The sequence below is a fragment of the Haliotis asinina genome, chromosome 9 (assembly GCF_037392515.1).
Source record: "Haliotis asinina isolate JCU_RB_2024 chromosome 9, JCU_Hal_asi_v2, whole genome shotgun sequence".
NCBI classification, from domain to species: domain Eukaryota; kingdom Metazoa; phylum Mollusca; class Gastropoda; order Lepetellida; family Haliotidae; genus Haliotis; species Haliotis asinina.
The window spans coordinates 21,738,069-21,760,706 of NC_090288.1; the positions used below are offsets into that span (position 1 = coordinate 21,738,069).

Sequence of the window (22,638 nt, forward strand, 5' to 3'; positions counted from 1 at the left end):
TTGGAACTAATAAAATGAAAGGAAAATAGTCGTCTTGGATTATCAAAAGGTTGGGCTCGTCCGGGTTTTCAACCCGGGACCTCTCGCACCCTAAGCGAGAATCATACCCCTAGACCAACGAGCCGCTTATCACAGTTCCTTCAAGTTGGCTACAGAAACTTCACGTGGTAGTATGATGCAATGAACACAAGCCCGTGCTGCCCTCGGCACATTGCGCCAAGCACTGTTGAGAGGGACATTGTAGGCAGGGGCAAGTTTGAGTTTCATTTCATTTTTTTACAACCGTATTCAACCTTCAGTGTAAAAATGAACATTCGGCCCTTCATCAATTGCGAGCTCCTGCAAACATGCTAGCTTTTCTTTCAGGTGACAATTAAGCTCATTATCCAATCATTCTGACACATGCCTCATTGTTAATGATGTGGAAGACAATCAAAATTGTCAGTTCTATTTACCAAAAGATACAGGGCTCGTCCAGGTCGAACCCGGGACCTCTCGCACCCAAAGCGAGAATCATACCCCTAGACCAACGAGCCTCAGATACGAGGCCAGCCCTTGATCACTCTCTTATTTCAACCTCTCGATCTTTGGAACTAATAAAATGAAAGGAAAATAGTCGTCTTGGATTATCAAAAGGTTGGGCTCGTCCGGGATTTGAACCCGGGACCTCTCGCACCCTAAGCGAGAATCATACCCCTAGATCAACGAGCCGCTTATCACAGTTCCTTCAAGTTGGCTACAGAAACTTCACGTGGTAGTATGATGCAATGAACACAAGCCCGTGCTGCCCTCGGCACATTGCGCCAAGCACTGTTGAGAGGGACATTGTAGGCAGGGGCAAGTTTGAGTTTCATTTCATTTTTTTACAACCGTATTCAACCTTCAGTGTAAAAATGAACATTCGGCCCTTCATCAATTGCGAGCTCCTGCAAACATGCTAGCTTTTCTTTCAGCTGACAATTAAGCTCATTATCCAATCATTCTGACACATGCCTCATTGTTAATCATGTGGAAGACAATCAAAATTGTCAGTTCTATTTACCAAAAGATACAGGGCTCGTCCGGGATTCGAACCCGGGAACTCTCGCACCCAAAGCGAGAATCATACCCCTAGACCAACGAGCCTCAGATACGAGGCCAGCCCTTGATCACTCTCTTATTTCAACCTCTCGATCTTTGGAACTAATAAAATGAAAGGAAAATAGTCGTCTTGGATTATCAAAAGGTTGGGCTCGTCCGGGATTTGAACCCGGGACCTCTCGCACCCTAAGCGAGAATCATACCCCTAGACCAACGAGCCGCTTGTCACAGTTCCTTCAAGTTGGCTACAGAAACTTCACGTGGTAGTATGATGCAATGAACACAAGCCCGTTCTGCCCTCGGCACATTGCGCCAAGCACTGTTGAGAGGGACATTGTAGGCAGGGGCAAGTTTGAGTTTCATTTCATTTTTTTACAACCGTATTCAACCTTCAGTGTAAAAATGAACATTCGGCCCTTCATCAATTGCGAGCTCCTGCAAACATGCTAGCTTTTCTTTCAGGTGACAATTAAGCTCATTATCCAATCATTCTGACACATGCCTCATTGTTAATCATGTGGAAGACAATCAAAATTGTCAGTTCTATTTACCAAAAGATACAGGGCTCGTCCGGGATTCGAACCCGGGACCTCTCGCACCCAAAGCGAGAATCATACCCCTAGACCAACGAGCCTCAGATACGAGCCCAGCCCTTGATCACTCTCTTATTTCAACCTCTCGATCTTTGGAACTAATAAAATGAAAGGAAAATAGTCGTCTTGGATTATCAAAAGGTTGGGCTCGTCCGGGATTTGAACCCGGGACCTCTCGCACCCTAAGCGAGAATCATACCCCTAGACCAACGAGCCGCTTGTCACAGTTCCTTCAAGTTGGCTACAGAAACTTCACGTGGTAGTATGATGCAATGAACACAAGCCCGTTCTGCCCTCGGCACATTGCGCCAAGCACTGTTGAGAGGGACATTGTAGGCAGGGGCAAGTTTGAGTTTCATTTCTTTTATTTACAACCGTATTCAACCTTCAGTGTAAAAATGAACATTCGGCCCTTCATCAATTGCGAGCTCCTGCAAACATGCTAGCTTTTCTTTTAGGTGACAATTAAGCTCATTATCCAATCATTCTGACACATGCCTCATTGTTAATGATGTGGAAGACAATCAAAATTGTCAGTTCTATTTACCAAAAGATACAGGGCTCGTCCAGGTCGAACCCGGGACCTCTCGCACCCAAAGCGAGAATCATACCCCTAGACCAACGAGCCTCAGATACGAGCCCAGCCCTTGATCACTCTCTTATTTCAACCTCTCGATCTTTGGAACTAATAAAATGAAAGGAAAATAGTCGTCTTGGATTATCAAAAGGTTGGGCTCGTCCGGGTTTTCAACCCGGGACCTCTCGCACCCTAAGCGAGAATCATACCCCTAGACCAACGAGCCGCTTATCACAGTTCCTTCAAGTTGGCTACAGAAACTTCACGTGGTAGTATGATGCAATGAACACAAGCCCGTGCTGCCCTCGGCACATTGCGCCAAGCACTGTTGAGAGGGACATTGTAGGCAGGGGCAAGTTTGAGTTTCATTTCATTTTTTTACAACCGTATTCAACCTTCAGTGTAAAAATGAACATTCGGCCCTTCATCAATTGCGAGCTCCTGCAAACATGCTAGCTTTTCTTTCAGGTGACAATTAAGCTCATTATCCAATCATTCTGACACATGCCTCATTGTTAATGATGTGGAAGACAATCAAAATTGTCAGTTCTATTTACCAAAAGATACAGGGCTCGTCCAGGTCGAACCCGGGACCTCTCGCACCCAAAGCGAGAATCATACCCCTAGACCAACGAGCCTCAGATACGAGGCCAGCCCTTGATCACTCTCTTATTTCAACCTCTCGATCTTTGGAACTAATAAAATGAAAGGAAAATAGTCGTCTTGGATTATCAAAAGGTTGGGCTCGTCCGGGATTTGAACCCGGGACCTCTCGCACCCTAAGCGAGAATCATACCCCTAGATCAACGAGCCGCTTATCACAGTTCCTTCAAGTTGGCTACAGAAACTTCACGTGGTAGTATGATGCAATGAACACAAGCCCGTGCTGCCCTCGGCACATTGCGCCAAGCACTGTTGAGAGGGACATTGTAGGCAGGGGCAAGTTTGAGTTTCATTTCATTTTTTTACAACCGTATTCAACCTTCAGTGTAAAAATGAACATTCGGCCCTTCATCAATTGCGAGCTCCTGCAAACATGCTAGCTTTTCTTTCAGCTGACAATTAAGCTCATTATCCAATCATTCTGACACATGCCTCATTGTTAATGATGTGGAAGACAATCAAAATTGTCAGTTCTATTTACCAAAAGATACAGGGCTCGTCCGGGATTCGAACCCGGGAACTCTCGCACCCAAAGCGAGAATCATACCCCTAGACCAACGAGCCTCAGATACGAGGCCAGCCCTTGATCACTCTCTTATTTCAACCTCTCGATCTTTGGAACTAATAAAATGAAAGGAAAATAGTCGTCTTGGATTATCAAAAGGTTGGGCTCGTCCGGGATTTGAACCCGGGACCTCTCGCACCCTAAGCGAGAATCATACCCCTAGACCAACGAGCCGCTTGTCACAGTTCCTTCAAGTTGGCTACAGAAACTTCACGTGGTAGTATGATGCAATGAACACAAGCCCGTTCTGCCCTCGGCACATTGCGCCAAGCACTGTTGAGAGGGACATTGTAGGCAGGGGCAAGTTTGAGTTTCATTTCATTTTTTTACAACCGTATTCAACCTTCAGTGTAAAAATGAACATTCGGCCCTTCATCAATTGCGAGCTCCTGCAAACATGCTAGCTTTTCTTTCAGGTGACAATTAAGCTCATTATCCAATCATTCTGACACATGCCTCATTGTTAATCATGTGGAAGACAATCAAAATTGTCAGTTCTATTTACCAAAAGATACAGGGCTCGTCCGGGATTCGAACCCGGGACCTCTCGCACCCAAAGCGAGAATCATACCCCTAGACCAACGAGCCTCAGATACGAGCCCAGCCCTTGATCACTCTCTTATTTCAACCTCTCGATCTTTGGAACTAATAAAATGAAAGGAAAATAGTCGTCTTGGATTATCAAAAGGTTGGGCTCGTCCGGGATTTGAACCCGGGACCTCTCGCACCCTAAGCGAGAATCATACCCCTAGACCAACGAGCCGCTTGTCACAGTTCCTTCAAGTTGGCTACAGAAACTTCACGTGGTAGTATGATGCAATGAACACAAGCCCGTTCTGCCCTCGGCACATTGCGCCAAGCACTGTTGAGAGGGACATTGTAGGCAGGGGCAAGTTTGAGTTTCATTTCTTTTATTTACAACCGTATTCAACCTTCAGTGTAAAAATGAACATTCGGCCCTTCATCAATTGCGAGCTCCTGCAAACATGCTAGCTTTTCTTTTAGGTGACAATTAAGCTCATTATCCAATCATTCTGACACATGCCTCATTGTTAATGATGTGGAAGACAATCAAAATTGTCAGTTCTATTTACCAAAAGATACAGGGCTCGTCCAGGTCGAACCCGGGACCTCTCGCACCCAAAGCGAGAATCATACCCCTAGACCAACGAGCCTCAGATACGAGCCCAGCCCTTGATCACTCTCTTATTTCAACCTCTCGATCTTTGGAACTAATAAAATGAAAGGAAAATAGTCGTCTTGGATTATCAAAAGGTTGGGCTCGTCCGGGTTTTCAACCCGGGACCTCTCGCACCCTAAGCGAGAATCATACCCCTAGACCAACGAGCCGCTTATCACAGTTCCTTCAAGTTGGCTACAGAAACTTCACGTGGTAGTATGATGCAATGAACACAAGCCCGTGCTGCCCTCGGCACATTGCGCCAAGCACTGTTGAGAGGGACATTGTAGGCAGGGGCAAGTTTGAGTTTCATTTCATTTTTTTACAACCGTATTCAACCTTCAGTGTAAAAATGAACATTCGGCCCTTCATCAATTGCGAGCTCCTGCAAACATGCTAGCTTTTCTTTCAGGTGACAATTAAGCTCATTATCCAATCATTCTGACACATGCCTCATTGTTAATCATGTGGAAGACAATCAAAATTGTCAGTTCTATTTACCAAAAGATACAGGGCTCGTCCAGGTCGAACCCGGGACCTCTCGCACCCAAAGCGAGAATCATACCCCTAGACCAACGAGCCTCAGATACGAGCCCAGCCCTTGATCACTCTCTTATTTCAACCTCTCGATCTTTGGAACTAATAAAATGAAAGGAAAATAGTCGTCTTGGATTATCAAAAGGTTGGGCTCGTCCGGGTTTTCAACCCGGGACCTCTCGCACCCTAAGCGAGAATCATACCCCTAGACCAACGAGCCGCTTATCACAGATCCTTCAAGTTGGCTACAGAAACTTCACGTGGTAGTGTGATGAAATGAACACAAGCCCGTTCTGCCCTCGGCACATTGCGCCAAGCACTGTTGAGAGGGACATTGTAGGCAGGGGCAAGTTTGAGTTTCATTTCTTTTATTTACAACCGTATTCAACCTTCAGTGTAAAAATGAACATTCGGCCCTTCATTAATTGCGAGCTCCTGCAAACATGCTAGCTTTTCTTTCAGGTGAGAATTAAGCTCATTATCCAATCATTCTGACACATGCCTCATTGTTAATGATGTGGAAGACAATCAAAATTGTCAGTTCTATTTACCAAAAGATACAGGGCTCGTCCGGGATTCGAACCCGGGACCTCTCGCACCCAAAGCGAGAATCATACCCCTAGACCAACGAGCCTCAGATACGAGCCCAGCCCTTGATCACTCTCTTATTTCAACCTCTCGATCTTTGGAACTAATAAAATGAAAGGAAAATAGTCGTCTTGGATTATCAAAAGGTTGGGCTCGTCCGGGATTTCAACCCGGGACCTCTCGCACCCAAAGCGAGAATCATACCCCTAGACCAACGAGCCTCAGATACGAGCCCAGCCCTTGATCACTCTCTTATTTCAACCTCTCGATCTTTGGAACTAATAAAATGAAAGGAAAATAGTCGTCTTGGATCATCAAGAGGTTGGGCTCGTCCGGGATTTGAGCCCCGGACCTCTATCTCGCGCCATTAGCGAGAATCATACCTTTAGACCCACTTTTTACGCACCTGATAGTCTTTTCCCACTTTTTTCAATTTGTCGCGGTGCCAAAAGCCTTCGCAACAGGCCCAATTAACTGGGCTGGACACCTGAGTGCTCAAGTCGCATTTCTTCCCATCACTGACGGCCCAAGGAGACATTCATTTGTGACATTACAGAGATGTTAGTTCGAAAAGTTATGCAGACTGTAATGTATGATGTAAGCAACACTAATTAAACGTTAACTTTAACACTAATACCTAATTTGGACAGTAATTTTACGACTAATGACACTTTATGCTTTACTGTTTTGTTTCGAAGGGTTGGTACATAGTTGTCTATGTTCATAACGAGGCAAACCATTTCGGCTTGAAACGCCGCTCGAGAGGAAGTGTCGAGTTTCGTGCATTATGTCCCTTGGACGATAGAGGGCGCACGTGTGCACTGCTTGATTGGTCTCTTTCTCAATTCCGCCATCATGGGTCGTATGCACAATCCAGGGTATGGGAACATATTTTCACTGAACTTGTGGTTTTCATGATCAGTTTCCACAACACGTGTGTCTAGATTAAGCATATCGTTAACGGTATCCTGTTGGGACAAATTAGTTCATATGCTAGTTTATATGAGACGTTTGAAATAAAGATATTACTTCAGGTTACTTCCAACCACGTGTTCTCAACGGATCAAGCTCCATGTGCTAAGCCCCAGACTCTCATTATATTTTCCCATTGTTTAGAAATCATATGTAAGTTAAAGGCATGCTTTTTCATTGGGGTTGATCTTTATTCTCCTTTCACATTTATCCACGCAATTATTAACCCATAGTAGCTACATCCTTCATACTTTCAGTATTCAAGTTACTTACTTATTTTACGTCGGTTGCTGTGTATTCAAATGAAGCTGCGTCATATTTTGTGCCAGGGGGTCCATTTTTACTAAAAGCCACTTGTCATAGGGAAGGTGAATGTAGATATCTGAGTAATTAACTTGCCCTGTCTAATTTAACACTTTCCCTATTTTATGACATCATGATGTAATTATGAAGGAATAAATCAACATGGTATTTAAAGGGGCACTGATGCGGAGCGAATAATGCTTCTCGCCAACGGTCTAATTATGAAACCAAACCGCAAATTGGTCAGCGCCCGCTCCTTCGACCGTGACGGACAAAGGAACTGGGCTCCTGTCCATATTAGCAGAATTTCTTCAGCGAAACAGTTGGGAGGCCGGATGCCCATCATATGCCATTTGTTTAAAAATATCCATGGTATTCCTTGTCTGATTGTAACCAAATATCCCAGCTGTGTAGTTCTTTTCGGATGTTTGGATGGTATAGTTACTGATCCAATTTGATCCTATTTCAGTGTTTTTAACCTCAATATTTAATCATGTTACATGAAAATATGATGTCTACAGGCACGTAGCCATTTGTTTCAGTGCGGAAGATTGCAAAGCTTTATATTTAGGTAGTATTGAGTGTTGGTTCAGCAGTGATAGCAAATATCATACGTACATTTTGGTAGCTACGGTAGCTACAATGGTTTATTATCTATGATAATAAAAACACACAGTTGATTTATTTGAATTCGTAAACAAAAAACGATGACTTTGCCTTTGGTAGAGAAATCTGAAAATTTTCTTACGTAAAAAACCCTTATTTCACCTATTTACCCAAGTACACAGCAAATGCCCGTGTGTATTCCTTATGCAATGAAATTCTCTTGGTATCCTCAAAACAGTTTCGGCTCATAAGTGTTTTCAGGCTGCATGCGACACAGAGATTACATCTTCAACAGGTATAATTAGTAGTAACACCACTTCGGTTACTCAACAAAGGTTCCCATTTGGCATTTCTCCTGTCTGGAGTAAATACTCAACATTATAAATTAAGGTCTGTAATGGCAAATGTATTGTATGTTATGTAATATGTGCAAGTAAGTGATGCAAGAGGGTTTATCAGCTGAGTTACAAAAACAAACATCGATCAAAGGATTAACCGATAACACACTGATTGATTAATTACTTTTATCTTCTAGCGGATTTGTCAAAAGGCAGTGTGTGTAGATGACTACACCCTGTCGTAAAGTGGAAGTGCAAAAACAATATCCTCCCTTCAAAGAATTAACCACCCTTGCGTTGATTGATTGATTGCTCATTATTGGTTAACTAGATTACTTAGAATAGTGGACATCATACAATTAGTTGCCAGGTGTGCTATCTTGGGAGACCAATGAGAGGTTTATCTGGTTTTCACCAACGAAAGACGTGAAACGATGTGTTACTTTTTCGCAAATGAGACAGTTGTAAGACACGCGACACAGAGCAGGATTATTTACCAGCTGCAGATGAATGGAATACGATTTCTTTTACGTGGATATTGATGGATACATTCCTGAACAAGGTAGTAGCCTGACATCGTTGCCATAAAATTAGTCTGATTTACATTCATTATTTGCATTTTGTTTTAATCTATTTGTTGTAGCATTCAGCAGAATCTGTATGACAGAAAAAACACACTAGATCGCGTATGTGTGTGAAATAGGATCCACATTGGCATTCTATACAATGTATAAATGTTGCTGTTATGTTAGAAATTTACTATGAGTATAAGCAGATCGTGTGTTCTTTTATCAATTTTCAGAATCATACAAGTATGACAATAGACTAACTAGGGTTATGAGACAAAATATAGAGAGGTACATTGGCTTCGTTATTTTTCCGTCCTAATAGTTTTTTACCATTTCTACCACTGGCAGATGATTAACCTTCAAAGTGTTTCATTTGTTTTCATAATACATTTGTAATGAAGTAAAAATGACTTCACCTCAGTTGATCTGTCTATAATTAAACTATCAATTGCGCTCACGGACTGCGCAGCAGAGGTCTCGAACCAGTCACGAATTCTGGGATATCATCCGGGTACTCACGGGAGAAAAACAATAACAAAAGTTTACACCAGTCCACGGAAATTGCTCCGCATCAGTGCCCTTTTAATGTTACTAGCTAGCGACCAGTTATCGCCATTCTTAAGCGTTTTTAATGCTCCATTATTTCTTAACAGAATCAAATAAAATTTATCTTGATGATAAATCAGCTATTCACAGATGTTTTCTGCTTGTTTACAGTTGTCTATCGTGTTTCTCTGAAATGCGGTCAACAGGAAGCGCGGTAGTGTAGATTGTGCTTTCCATACAACTAACAAGACCAATTATCGCCATTTCTGAAGTTTTTGTGTAATTCACCTAATTTGACATAAACTTGGTAATAAACCAATTGTGGTTCAAACCTTGACTCATTGAAGAAATTTCATAATTGGAATTTGTTTTTTAACAAAAAAAAGAAGTTTAAAAAAAACAAAACTCACACTCATTGTGAATGTTGACGGATGCTGATATAAGCTGTTGGGAATATGGAGATATCACCGCAGGGTTGAACTTATCAAACTTGGCATTTGGTGTAGTTGTTTGCAATTTTGGCAATGTTTGTTGTCTCGGGGGGGAAAACGTAAAGATTAAGGTGTTGAGTCCATATAACGGAGATGGAAATTTGGGTCCATTCAGAGTCAAGTGATTGACTGTTGGCATTATGGGAATGTTCAGACAAATTTAAAATCTGCTCTTTTTGTGGACTGAATTGTCAAGTCATGGATTCACAATACCACCAGGATCATTTTCATTCAATTCTCATTTATGAAATTTCATGTCAACACACTAATAGTCATGCGACATACCCCGACATGTTTGGGTCTTGTCATCCAAAGGATTCATATTTGTAACAACTACAATGTGAAATACTCACACTAATTTTAACTCTTGTAACCAACATTTTTTTTTAATGTGTCAGTGTGTGAAATACTACGGATGTACAAGTAAAACTGTTTGCGCAAGCGCTACAGCCAGGTGTTGGCGATAATTGGTACTCGGCTATAACTGATCGCTAGCCAGTAATGTTCACTGCCCTATTTAAATAAAAAGGGATAAATAGCCAAGAACGATAACCCTACTTTATTATCATTGCAAAATTTGATAGATACATTTTGAGCAGAAATGAAATGAAATGAAGTTTACTTTAATACTAAGTATTTGAAAGTATAAGTGGAAATTATCTAGTAACCCATGGACAAGTAATAGTAAAAGTTCCGCCCGTACCTCCCAACCTTATCAAAAGCCAAAACTGGCATGTATAATTCACCCTAAATATTCATTAAATAAACTGGAACAAGTATCAAAATAACAATCAGTGAACCTATTTCAGTGTTGGAATACTAGTATTGCACCAGGGAAGGTGGGAATATTCATCATTCTTTGTAAGAATGGATGGGTGTATGGGCAGGCCTCTTTGTTAAGTAATATACCATTATTTGATTGACCGAAATGAAAACTGTCTTGTTCCGAGCGTTGAAAGATGGGATTTTTTAACCCCAGTTGGGCATATCAAAAGTGCCCTTTGTAATACAATATCACATAATTTGCATAAAGCCATGGTCTGTTCCAAATAAGTCGCTTTGGACTTTGAAAGAATCACATCGCTCATTTTTGCACTAATCTCTCATCAGATTTTTCCCACTATGCAAGTCGGAGAGGTAGTTGAAACTGTACACATATTTGTCTCCAGTATGATGTATGTTTGTATCAATTCCTGTTTCAGAAAAGGTATTTCCCAGTCGGCTTTGCCATACAGACGTTCTGTGCCAACTGTAAGTGTTCCTTGGCATTCTTACATGATTTGTATGACATCAAGCAAAATAAGCATCAAGAGGTGTTTTAGAAAATATTTGTGTATACCTGGATGTAGTCCCTCCACCATCTGTCTGCCTGAATGTCGGGTAGTTCCTAGAGCAACAGTCCTAGGCCTGTGGTGTCTGCTCCAGGTCCTTTCAGAGTGACCTCTGCCTATGTCATCCCTCTATGTAGTCTCGAGAAAGCTGTATGTAGTCAGTTGGGAGAGCTCTCTGTGTTGCCGTTCTGTCTACGTAGTTCCTTTTGAAAGCCCACTACGTAGTGTTGAGAATGAGAAAGCCCTTTGTCTACGTAGTGTTGAGAATGAGAAAGCCCTTTGTCTACGTAGTGCCTCTGTGAAAGCCCTTTGTCTACGTAGTGCCTCTGTGAAAGCCCTCCATGTAGTTTTGGCGAGCACCCAGATATATGCATTTTTATGCCCCCGGCATGTCATGCGGGGGGGGGGATATAGTCGCCGCCTTGTCTGTCTTGATCATTTTGTTTCCTGAGCAGAACTCAAAAACCATTCAATATTTTTCTGCAAAACTTGGTAGATTTGTCAATCTGAACCTATAGTGGTGCCTGTAGCTATGTACAGGATCTTGTGATGTATTATTTTCTCAGTTTCCATGGAAACGTTTTAGACTTAGTCTCAGAATGGAGGGATGGGCTTCGTTCCCAGAGCACAACTCAAAAACCATTTCATATCATTCAACAGATCTTGGCAGATATATGAGACAGATCTTGAAATTGTGACTTTGCTGATTACAGATATATGGCATTTATAATTTTCATGAATTCCATGGAAACAATTCAAACTCAGTCTGAAAAGACAATGAGTAACTGTGAGATTTGTCCTTTCAGACATGTGGGGGCCGGGGAGATATGTCATCATCTGATGACTGTTGTTATTTTTCCTGATTTCCATTGAAACAGTTCTGACTCAGTCTCAAATTGGAGGGAAAGGCTTTGTTTCCAGAGCACAACTCGAAAACCATTTCATATCTTTCAACAGGTCTTGGCCGATATATGAGACCGATCTTGAAGTGGTGGCTTTTGTTTTTTATAAATATATGGATTTATATTTTTCAAGACTTACATGGAAACTGTTCAAATTTAATCCAAGAAAACATCAAGTAATTGATAGATGGTTTGTGCTTTCAAATTTGTTGGGGCCGGGGGATATGTCATTTTTTTATGATTCTTGTTACGTTTCCCATCTCCCTTCTAGGGGTGTAACGATAGATCGAACTATCGATGCATTGCAATTGTTTAGGAATCCATAGCGATTAATCAATTGGGAATATGAATTACTGTCACTAAATCAGTCGTTGTTGTGACTGTTATTTCCGTCAGTGCACATGCAGCACAGTGAAGATAATGAACCAATTTGGTATTAGTTATCTGCCCCTGCTGATGTAACATGTTATATTTTGGATTATAATTTCTTAGTAAAGTACAAATTTTAGTACATTTTTGTGTTGAGTCCAATTCAGGATTAGAACCCGCACTCGGTGTCATTCAGCTAATCGCAAGTACACACAGTCAGCAGCCTAACAAGGTCGGCCAGTGCGACTTCTGTTAGTGTCCATTTTGGGGGTTGTCCCTAAATGTTAGAATTATGTGTCTAAAATTTTGATCATTGTATCCTTTATTTGATGATACAATGTTTTGGAGCAGAAGTGTTCTAAATGCCTACTGGTGATCAAGTTAACTCTAGCTGTCCACGTGACTTTGGACAATTTTGACTGTATGACCAAAGTGAATATATCTTTTACTGCAGTGTAGGATGAAAAATCAACCTAATCGTGTTTAGGTCATAGTTAAGTGTGTCTTATTCTAAGCTTTTGGTCATAGTCATACACAACCATTGCAACAGAAGCAACCTTCTGTTTTCATGTTCTATTGTTCTGAAGTTTATCTAAAATGGTGGCAAAAAAGATATGTTTGTAAATTGATGGTGGATTTGCTTGAAGCCCATTCATTAAAACTAAACCAAAAAATACATTAAAACAGAACTTGCCATCATAGTGAATGTTGAGGTTAGGGATAAATGGTATCAAGTCCAGGGTTAGGGTTAGGGTTAGGGATACATGGTATCCGTCAATTCCATAAAATGGAGATGGAAATATAGGTAACTTTAGAGTTTAGTGATTGAGTGTTTGCATTATTGGTATGTTTAGACAAATTAAAATCTGCACTTAAACTGTCATAGATCAACAACACAGCTTGGGGGATTTTCATTCAATTCTCATCATTTATGAAATTTCATATCAGCTCTCTGATAGTCATGTGACATCCCCTTGACGTGTTTGGGTCTAGACTTCCGAGGGGATTCATATTTGTAATGTCTACAGTGTAAAAATATTTTGTGATTTTTAACTCTCAACGCCTATAGCTTATGTGATGCGTCAATGTATGAAATACTATGGAAGTACAAGTCAAGCTGTCTGCTCAAGCACTACAGCCAGGTGTTGGTGGTAACTGTCAAACGACAATAACTGGTCGCTAGCCTGTGGTTGTGGTCTGATTAATTGACATCAAAGATTGACAGCAATGACAAAATGACCAAGCAGTTGATCATGTTAGCTTATAATCGAACACAAACAATTTTGTTTGCAATAGTGGTGTTTCTCATAGGGTTGATTTGGTCTATTACCTGTCATAATCTCTACCACCTCTTCCTAAGTCATCGACCCGTGAAGGTCCTGGGGTAGAATAGGCCTTCAGCAACCCATGCTTGCCATAAAAGGCGACTCAGCTTGCCGTAAGAGGCGACTAACGGGATCGGGTGGTCAGGCTCGCTGACTTGGTTGACACATGTCATCGGTTCCCAATTGCACAGATCGATGCTTATGTTGTTGATCACTGGATTGTCTGGTCCAGACTCGATTACAGACCACCGCCATATGGCTGGAACATTGCTGAGAGCGGCGTAAAACTAAACTCACTCAGTCCTAAGTCATCATTGAATTTGACCCATGAAGTTATGGGGTAGTATAGGTCTTCAGCAACCCATACTTGCCCTGAAAGGTGACTAAATAGCCACTGGCCTGCTAGCTAGTGACTAGCAAAAATCCTTTCAGGCCAGTAAATCTCTCACTTCTGATTTTTCATGTGGTGATTATGTGCAACTTAAGTTATTGTACACTTTAAAATCATGCAAGATAATGTCCTTATAAAAATGTTCATATTAGCAGGTTAATGATGAAATCTTATTCTCATCTATTTGTTGTAATATTTTGCATAGTTCCTACATTTATGTTTCAGGCTAATGAATTATTTTGTGGGCTGGTAACTTTCAGGCATAGCTAGCCTGACTGGCATTGCAAGATATGGAAACTGTTTTGCACTCTGTTGTAGTCCCTTGTGCAATCACACTGTCTATGTAGTCAAAGAGAACCTATTAATGTGCAAATAATGTTCTAGGTACATTGTTCACCTGAATATATATCTTGTAATTTCAGTGGCTCAAGCTGACATCAGAGGATGTTCAGGAACAGATCTACAAGCTAGCCAAGAAGGGCCTGACCCCTTCACAGATTGGTAAGTGTCTCGCAGACACTGACAAGGCAGATCCACAAATCCACCTGCCTGCATTGGCTCTTTCAGGCTCCCACAGATCAGAGAGAAAGTCAAGGAGTTTTAGGTTATATCTGAGAGTCTGTATTTTCATATGTTTTGAAAAGTCAGGGTAAATTTAGTGTTATGGTCATAGAAAAATATGACTCCGAATGTTGCTAATCAGTTATGGTAGTTGTGGAAGTAAAAATTGTTTATTGTACTTGAGGTCTCTGGCCCATATACAAGCAATACAAGTATATATATACAGCACATGCAACAGACGTTTTTCAAAATAAGTTGCAGTGAAATAAGACTTTGCTTCTAAGAATAACAGCATCTTATACATAAAGCTCTAGATTATATTTTACAATTTCATTTTTAGAGGATAGAAAGATCAAGGCAAAAAAGGATATTTCAACAGAAAATCTGCCATAATTTTATTGCTAGTATATTGCTGAGTGAGGCATAATCCTAGACTCAGTTCAGCAGATAATCTTGGATATATCATTTTCATTAATCAGCTTAATGTGGGCAAACTAAAGCAGAATGAATTTGAACTTCTACAGCTCTGTCACAGAATGGACATATTCTCCAATGAAGCATAAGGGCTTAGGGTTCATTCATTAACCTATCAACAATTTGATATGTATATTTGTGGTTAAAATTTATCAAGTTTATAGTGGTTTTATAGTGTTGATGATCTAGCTGTCATGGCTGTGGTGAATATATAATATTTGCATATTTTTTTTCTAAATAAGCCTTTGATAATTACATTTTTTGTCATAATGAAGAAATGTATTCCTAGCTTTGAATGAAATCATTACTTTGACATTTATGCTCTTTGTCAAAAGCCTTTTAATATATAGTACAAAGTTTTCAGATAATATATTATTGACATTGACTTAGAATATACATTTCATTGTGTTCTGTTACATTGTGGCAGGAGAATCAAGGAAAAGATTCTTTGTCAGAAGTGTCTATTTTATGGTTAATCTAATAAAATAACAAGAATTGTAGGTATATATGATATGTGTGAAGGAAATACCTTAAAGGGCATGTGAAGGAAATATCTGAAAAGTATTTAGGACTTACTGAAGGGGAGGAAGGGACCAGTTTTTCACATAAATGGGTCAGGGGAAAACCTTTACTTATCAGGAAAAAGTCAGGGAACGTCTGCCATGCCAGTGGGAACTGTGTCTTTATAAAAGTGGTCTCTGTGTGAGATTTTAACAAAAAAAACCATAAAAGTCCTGCCCTGCCCTGCCCTGACCAAAGAAGAAAAAAATTAACACCTTAGAACTCGAGATTATTTTAGCCTGATTCTGTCGTAGATACTGTTTGTCAGTTGAGACCTTCAGTTTGTGCTCCCGTAGGAGAATTAACATAAATTCTGAGATACCTTTTCTTGATACTGCAAATGTTATCTCCAGTCAAATGGTACAGTGGAGTTATCTGACATGACAATCGTACCAGGGTAGCCCCCATGATTCCTGGGTGTTATCCCCCAGAAGTAAGGTTCCAAGATGTTGTCAGTCACCACTTACTAATCAATGTCTGTTGCAGGTGTTATCCTCCGAGACTCGCATGGTGTAGCTCAGGTTCGATTTGTAACTGGTAACAAGATCCTACGTATCCTGAAGGCCAAGGGTCTTGCCCCTGACATCCCAGAAGACCTGTACCACTTGATCAAGAAAGCTGTAAACATCCGCAAACATCTTGAGAGGAATAGGAAGGTGGGTCTCCTGGCAACCACCAGGCTGATATATACCGTATTCTAGAAACACCTACATACGGATATATCGGTAGAAGTGTCTCCTGCCAACCATCGGGCTGATACATACCGTATTCTAGAAACAGCTACATACGGATATATTGGTGGAAGTGTCTCCTGGCAAACACCAGGCTGATATAGACCGTATTCTAGAAACAGCTACATGCGGATATATCGCTACAGTTGTCTCCTGCCAACCACTGGGCTGATACATACCATATTGCAGACACATCTGCATATGGGTGTATCAGTAGCAATGCCACATGGCAACCACCTGACTGTGGGGCATATGGTGTGCAAGTTCTTGCACGGTAAGCATTTCCCTCTTTAAATATTAAGGATTTATTTGGCTCTTCATCCATATTGCAATCCAGTTCTTATGAGACCCATGAAGGTCCAGAATAGAACAGGCCTTCATCAACCTATGTACGCCATAAAAGATGACAGGGGCAGTTGAGAGGATTAGGTGGTCAGGCTCCCTGACACTGTTGACACATGTCATTTGTTGCCATTTGGACAGATCAATGCTCATCCTGTTGATCATTTGATTGTCTGATTCATAAAGCTAAACTCGCTTGTTCACATACATGGATCATTTACTAGCATTGTTATGAGTGAGACCCCGTCATTAAAACTACTCATTTTGACATCAGTGTTTTCACAACAGTGCACAGTTATCTCCCATGAATGAAATTTTAACTAATCAGAAGGGAGTATCTCTACAATGAAATGTGAGGTGTGCCTGTGTGAGCGCTGCAGAATTCATGTACATTTCTAGGGGTAAATTATCTTGTTTACAGGTTTGTCTATACCTGAAATCATGACAATAGTTCTGAAAAGCAAAAGCTTACTTAGGCCATAACCCCACGTCTTGGCCCATCAGCCATCCTTGATCCTAATTCACTTGGGCAGTGGGGTAGCCTATTGGTTAAAGCGTTACCTCGTCACGCCGAAGACCTGGGTTCGATTCCCTACATGGGTACAATGTGTGAGGCCCATTTCTGGTGTCTCCTGCCGTGATATCGCTGGAATATTGCTAAAAGCAGCGTAAAACCAAACTCACTCACTCACTCACCTAATTCACAACCTACCCCTTCACTTATCCTTGGTATTTATTTGCACCCTAGCCCCATCAGGTATCCTTGATCCTAATTCACAACCTACCCCTTCATTTATTCTTGGGCTTTATTTGCATCCTAGCCCCATCAGGTGTCCGTGATCACAACCTAGCCGCTTCACCTGCCTTTGGTTTTTATTCACATGCTGACCTGACCATCCTGATCAGCTGTACTTGGTTCTAATTCAAATCACATCTTAATCCCATTGGCTGTCCTTGACCCATATTCACACCCTGGCCCCATCAGCTACCCTTGGTCTAATTCACGCCCTAACCCTATCAGCTACCCTTGGTCCTAATTCATGCCCTAACCCCATTAGTTACCCCATGACCCTATCCCTGGGGCTAATAGTGGGTGGGGTACATTGGTAGAAATTTTGGACCAATCACAGCCCTAACGCACTGTAATATTTATAGTGGATGTGATCTGCTGTATTTCAGAAATATCTTACAAGATATGGCTAGATATAACATCTCACAAATTTTGATCTTTTATGTGACCAAAAGGTAAAAACTAGTAAATAAGTTTCATTCATTCTTGTTTAGTGGTGGTGGGCATTGCAATGCTAGTTGCAAACACTTGTTCACATTGTCCCTCCCAACCTCATCAAGTACCCTGGTGCCATAACTTCTTCAACACTGCATCCCTGATAAAATGTTGCAAGTCCCTAGACATTACAGGCTGACATACTGGACTGACCATGGTCACATCAAAACAATGTATGCATTAAAAAGATTTGCATGTCTGGACACTATGTAAAATGTACAAAAATGTGCCTCTAAACTTTGTCCCAGATCACAGCCTTTCAGTATGCATTCACAGTGTTCCATGTTTAAGTATGAAGTGCTTCCAGAATAACGTTTACACCTGAACCCTTTGTTTATGTCTGAAAACTTTCATACTCCAGGACAGTCTACATTGCTGTCCAGTCATTGGTTGACTTGTATCACAGTATTATTCATTACACTCATCTACTGAGTCCAACAAACCCAAGTAGGTCACTTCCTCTGTGCCAAATCTTGACATTTGGAATGTGCAAGTTTACATGTTTATAACCATATTTAAGCAGTGTTTCCACTAAGTTTTCAGACCACTGGTACAGAGTACTGTGTACAATTTCAATGGTACTGCACTATAACTTGAACCTGATAGAATAAACCGCCTCATCATGACTATTACTGTCACAGCTGTCTTTCAAAGCCAGTTTTTATAAATTAATGCAGCCATGAGTAAATCCATTCAATTTACCAGCTGCTTCACATATTTTGCTAAACATTTGACGTCTCCCTGTCAGATAGTTTTTGGTACGAAACAAGCGGACTTTTTTTTAATCACTGTGACAGGTTGAATCGTTTTTGCCATCATTGTTATGGCTTATGTCACCAGTTGCCTCCTCACTTTCGTTAACCTTACGTTTCTGTGAAAGAACTTTCCGAAAAGACCCCTACCGAAAAGGATGACAGTGTCATCTGCTTTTGAGTTGCCATTTGACATGTGCTTTGAAGGGCAGTTGTAACCACTTGTATCTCTGTGAATAGCTTTGTCAGCCAATCAGAGTCATGGAACATTGGCATGTCATGGTTACTTTGGTGACTTCTGTATATTGATCAGAGGGATTTCCATTATCATATTTCACTGTGGTGACAAGGCCAAAAAGTCAGATGATTTTATTACTTAATGCGTTTTGATGTATGATTACCACCGCTAGTTTGATAACCAGCTAACTGCATATGATTTTGGCCGGTACACTGAACTGACAGCATTTGAGATTACCAGTACAGGGCATATTTTATCAGTGAAATACTGGTAATTACCGGTAAACGGAAACACTGAGGTTAATATTGAAAACAATGTTCAGAAAATAACTTTGATCTGTATTATTAGTATGAGTACATCATTTAAGTTGCACATAGCAGTAATTCTGTTTTTCAAGCTGACATTGACAAATGTAGGCATCATCAGTCACATCAGTGTCGGGGAACATGGGTGTCTTAGCTTCTGGTTCACTAGTATTGAACAGGGTAAATCACATTATCCAGACCCCTATCAGGGGTGTCAGTGGCATTTTTTCTGACCCAGTCAGCTACCCTAGACTGAGTCTTCCATTATCTGAATTTACTTTCAGGACCGTGATGCCAAGTTCCGTCTGATCTTGATTGAGAGTCGTATCCATCGACTGGCACGATACTACAAGTCTAAGAAGGTCCTTCCTCCAAACTGGAAGTAGTAAGTAGCTCCTTATGTGGCAGTGAATTGGGATTTGTTAAACATTCCTTGGATTAACATCACAATATTTGCGTCTGTGCAGTATATCAGTAATGTCTGTGCAGTATATCAGTAATGTCTCTGCAGTATATCAGTAATGTCTCTGCAGTATATCAGTAATGTCTGTGCAGTATATCAGTAATGTCTGTGCAGTATATCAGTATTGCATGAAGCCCCTAACAATGAGACACTGTAGCGTATCGGTATTGCATGACTCAACTGACTAGGAGACAATGTAGCATATCAGTATTGCATGACTCTTAATCGTGAGACAATATAGCATATCGGTATTGCATGAAGCCCCTACCCATGAGACAATGTAGCATATCGGTATTGCATGAAGCCCCTACCCATGAGACAATGTAGCATATCGGTATTGCATGAAGCCCCTACCCATGAGACAATGTAGCATATCGGTATTGCATGAAGCCCCTACCCATGAGACAATGTAGCATATCGGTATTGCATGAATCCGTTAGACATGAGTTGATGTAGCATATCAGTATAGCATGAAGGCCTTAACCGTGAGACAATGTAGCATATCAGTATAGCATGAAGGCCTTAACCGTGAGACAATGTAGCATATCAGTATACAGCGCATGTCGGTATTGCATGAAGCTTCTAGCAATGAGTCGATGTAGCATGTCGGTATACAGAGCATATCGGTATTGCATGAAGCTTCTAGCAATGAGTCGATGTAGCATATCAGTATACAGAGCATATCGGTATTGCATGAAGCCCCTACCCATGAGACAATGTAGCATATCGGTATTGCATGAAGCCCCTACCCATGAGACAATGTAGCATATCGGTATTGCATGAATCCGTTAGACATGAGTTGATGTAGCATATCAGTATAGCATGAAGGCCTTAACCGTGAGACAATGTAGCATATCAGTATACAGAGCATGTCGGTATTGCATGAAGCTTCTAGCAAGGAGTCGATGTAGCATATCGGTATACAGAGCATGTCGGTATTGCATGAAGCTTCTAGCAAGGAGTCGATGTAGCATATCAGTATACAGAGCATATCAGTATTGCATGAAGCTTCTAGCAAGGAGTCGATGTAGCATATCAGTATACAGAGCATGTCGGTATTGCATGAAGCTTCTAGCAAGGAGTCGATGTAGCATATCAGTATACAGAGCATATCGGTATTGCATGAAGCTTCTAGCAAGGAGTCGATATAGTGTATAGGTAGAACATGAATCCCCTAACAAGTCATTGCAGTATATCCAGTAATCAACTGCCGGACATCGTAACCCAAGTTTATTAAAACTATTACAGCATGTAAACTAGCACAACAAGTAACATATCTGTAACATTAACTTTACCTGACAAATCTAGAAACATTGCCCAGGTCTGTGGTCATCCACAAATTAATGTTTCTTGTTTTCTTCCAGTGAATCCTCCACTGCCTCAGCCCTTGTTGCTTAAGGAGTGAATATAGAAGATGTAAAGCTGAAGAAATAAAGTCTTGCAAGGGCGATTGTATTCACTTGTTTTATTTATTAAGTGTTTTGTTACTTGTCTGACAAGTGATGAACTTCTTGAGCTCAGGACCTTGTTCCACAAAACAGTGTAAGTGCAAAGATGATCGTAGTGCCCATACTTGCAAACAGGCTTTGTCGTACTATTGAGATTGTGGAACAGGGCCTCCAGTTCTCAAAGCAATTGTAGTGCTTCAGCAGTTGGCAGTATGGGAAAGAGTAGATGCGACTTGGACAAAAATATGCCCATGAGGGACCCTTAATGGAAAATGTTCCAAGTTGCATGGACGTATAATTCTGCGTTAGTTTGGTACCCAGCAACCTTGTAATGGCGACTCCAGCCTACAACAGGGTCCCAGTAACTACACTGAGAGAACTCAATGGAACTCTGACACCATTGATAAGTCACACACAAGGCTTGTTTGGTCATACATGGATATCATAGAAGCTGCCATCACATAGCTGGGATTACCGGGGATTCTAATCACTGAACTCTGACACCACTGATAAGTCACACACACGGCTTGTTTGGTCATACGTGGATATCATAGAAGCTGCCATCACATAGCTGGGATTACCGGGGATTCTAATCACTGGACAACAATATATGATAATATGAATATTGACTTTTGCCATTGTATGTTTTTGTTTTTATTGTCATGTATTTCAAATTTGCATGAAATCTCTGATGAAACAGATTTTAGAAAATTCTACTGAGATACTCACAAAGGTAAAAACTTGATAGAAAACATGACCATTTGAAGGGGCAGTTCTGTCATACCTTAAGGTTTTCTCTTTCAAAAAATATAATTCAGCTTATAGGTCATTCCTTTACCTTTCTGTTCATCGCATTCAGTTTGTGTAACTTTATTTGATCACTGACCTTCACATTCACACTACCTGCTGCTTTGAACAAAAATCTGATCTCACGAGTAAACGTTGACAGCTTCCATAAATCTTTGAATGACTGAACTACGAAATGGCTCTCACTGGTCTTTTTCCATGAGGAGGAAGTCTAGATTTTTATGCCTGTGCCATAATACGGTTCAGTGCATATGGGTTTACTCTCAGTGTCTGCCTGTTTGTCTGTACAAAACAGGGATGTACTTTATCCACTTCAGATAACTGCTGTATGGAATTCAACAAACTAGTACATGGGTTTTCTTGGGCCTCTAATGGTGTGCATGTCATATTTTGTTTTTGTGTTGTATGGGGAATTTTTAGACACATTTTAACTTATGTAGATATTGCTGAATTTCGCTATGATCATGTTTTTTCTAGTAGATGAAGTGGGGGTGTATGTACATTACCCACTTCTCAAAAACTACCATATGGAATTCAGTGAACTTCTACATGAGTGTGTTTGGAACTCTTAATAATTTGCATCTCATATCTTACCGGGTTTTTTTTCTGTAAGGTTAGAGATGTTTGAACTTGGGTACATTTTGCTGAGTTTCTCTTTGATGATAGTGTAATGGTTGGGGTACTTTATCCATTTCTCCTCAAACACTACTGTGTGGAATTCTTTTAAATTACACATGCTTTATAG

At 40.8% G+C, this 22,638-nt stretch overlaps 1 protein-coding gene across 1 annotated transcript; it reads left to right on the forward strand.

Moving 5' to 3' along the window:
• The first annotated feature begins 6,570 nt into the window (after nucleotides 1-6,570).
• LOC137295923 (small ribosomal subunit protein uS15) lies at nucleotides 6,571-21,086 on the forward strand. The gene is made up of 6 exons (XM_067827501.1): nucleotides 6,571-6,661; nucleotides 10,811-10,859; nucleotides 14,349-14,427; nucleotides 16,009-16,178; nucleotides 19,460-19,560; nucleotides 21,003-21,086. Exons 1-6 carry the CDS (start codon nucleotides 6,639-6,641, stop codon nucleotides 21,034-21,036), a joined length of 456 nt encoding a protein of 151 aa, XP_067683602.1. The 5' UTR covers nucleotides 6,571-6,638; the 3' UTR covers nucleotides 21,037-21,086.
• Nucleotides 21,087-22,638: the final 1,552 nt, after the last annotated feature.

Bases quoted from the DNA above. Each gene is read 5' to 3' on its own strand.
- LOC137295923 (XM_067827501.1), top strand. From the start codon at position 6,639: ATGGGTCGTATGCACAATCCAGG. The intron at 6,662-10,810 runs GTATGGGAACAT...TTCCTGTTTCAG, and splicing joins GGTCGTATGCACAATCCAGG to AAAAGGTATTTCCCAGTCGG. The intron at 14,428-16,008 runs GTAAGTGTCTCG...TGTCTGTTGCAG, and splicing joins CCTGACCCCTTCACAGATTG to GTGTTATCCTCCGAGACTCG.